This window comes from Propithecus coquereli, unplaced genomic scaffold (assembly GCF_000956105.1).
Source record: "Propithecus coquereli isolate 6110/MARCELLA unplaced genomic scaffold, Pcoq_1.0 Scaffold45, whole genome shotgun sequence".
Classification (NCBI taxonomy): Eukaryota; Metazoa; Chordata; class Mammalia; order Primates; family Indriidae; genus Propithecus; species Propithecus coquereli.
Window position 1 is genome coordinate 9,514,878 of NW_012150285.1, and position 1,216 is coordinate 9,516,093.

A 1,216-nucleotide genomic window follows, 5' to 3' on the forward strand; every position below is an offset into this window, starting at 1 on the left:
AAGATCTGTACACTGAAAACCATAAAACATCTATGAAAGAAATTGAAGGAGACACAAATAAATGGAAAGATATGCTCATGGATCAGAAGAATTATTAATAATAATGTTAAAATGTCCATACAATCCAAAACAATACATGGATTCAATGCGATCCCTATCAAAATCCCAATGGCATTTTTCACAGAAAAAAAAATCCTAAAATTGTATAGAACCATATAAAAGACCCCAAAGAGCCAAAACAATTCTGAGAAAGAAAAAGTTGGAGGCATCATACTTCCTAATTTAAAATTACATTACAAGGCTATAGTGATCAAAGTAGTATGCTACTGGCATTAAAACAGACATGCAGACCAGCAGAATAGAATAAAGAGCCCAGAAATACATCCAAACACATATGGTCAACTACTTTTTGACAAGGGCATCAAGAGGACATAATGGGCAGAGGACAGTCTCTTCAACAAATGGTGCTGAGAAAACTAGATTTCTGCATGCAAAAGAATGAAATTGGTATCAAGTTCTGAAATATAACAAATATTGCTGATAGGCTAGAGAAAAAATAAATTATACCTTTCCAAGCACCGTCAGCTGCTGAACTAAAAGATGAGCACTTTCAGTCTTCCCAGCACCACTCTCTCCAGAAATAACAATGCACTGCACAGGGAAAAGGAAACCGTGAGAAAACTTTATCCTCACAGAATTCAGCTGACACATGAGAAACTAAGAGGGAAATTTCTAAGCATGTGAGACTGTTCTTACCTGATCCGAATTGTATGTTATCATAGACTGATATCCTAAGTCAGCCATTGCAAAAATATGAGGAGGATTGGCAGTTCTCTTTGCTCCAATGTATAGTTTGGAATGCTAAAGGTTAAAGAGAATATATTTTGTAGGGCTTTTCATTTTTGTTTTTATTTAAACCCTGGATTATTTACAGATACAGCTGCAATTTTTAAAGCAAAGCATAAATAAAAATACCATTTCATACCACCAAAGCATTACTGCACAAATCATTCACGATTATGTAAAAGAAAAGCTTGACATGAAACAGCCCAGAAATATGATATGACATAAAATGATATTTAACATCCCTCTGGAGGTCGTATTTAAAAGATTCTGCATACCATTTCCAAAGCAGAACTTAAAGTTTCAAAATACTACATTTATTTAAATAAAAGGACACTTCATAAATAAGACAATCATGTATCATTTTTGTTGA

At 33.6% G+C, this 1,216-nt stretch overlaps 1 protein-coding gene across 1 annotated transcript in view; it reads right to left on the reverse strand.

Moving 5' to 3' along the window:
- Positions 1-1,216, reverse strand: part of MYO3A (myosin IIIA) — a 242,790-nt gene that overhangs the window by 151,986 nt on the left and 89,588 nt on the right. The window contains exons 7-8 of the mRNA XM_012654857.1: positions 757-861; positions 568-651 (exon numbers count right to left, since the gene is read on the reverse strand). Of these exons, the coding sequence (XP_012510311.1) occupies positions 568-651; positions 757-861 (189 nt within the window). The remainder of the gene's footprint in view (positions 1-567; positions 652-756; positions 862-1,216) is intronic.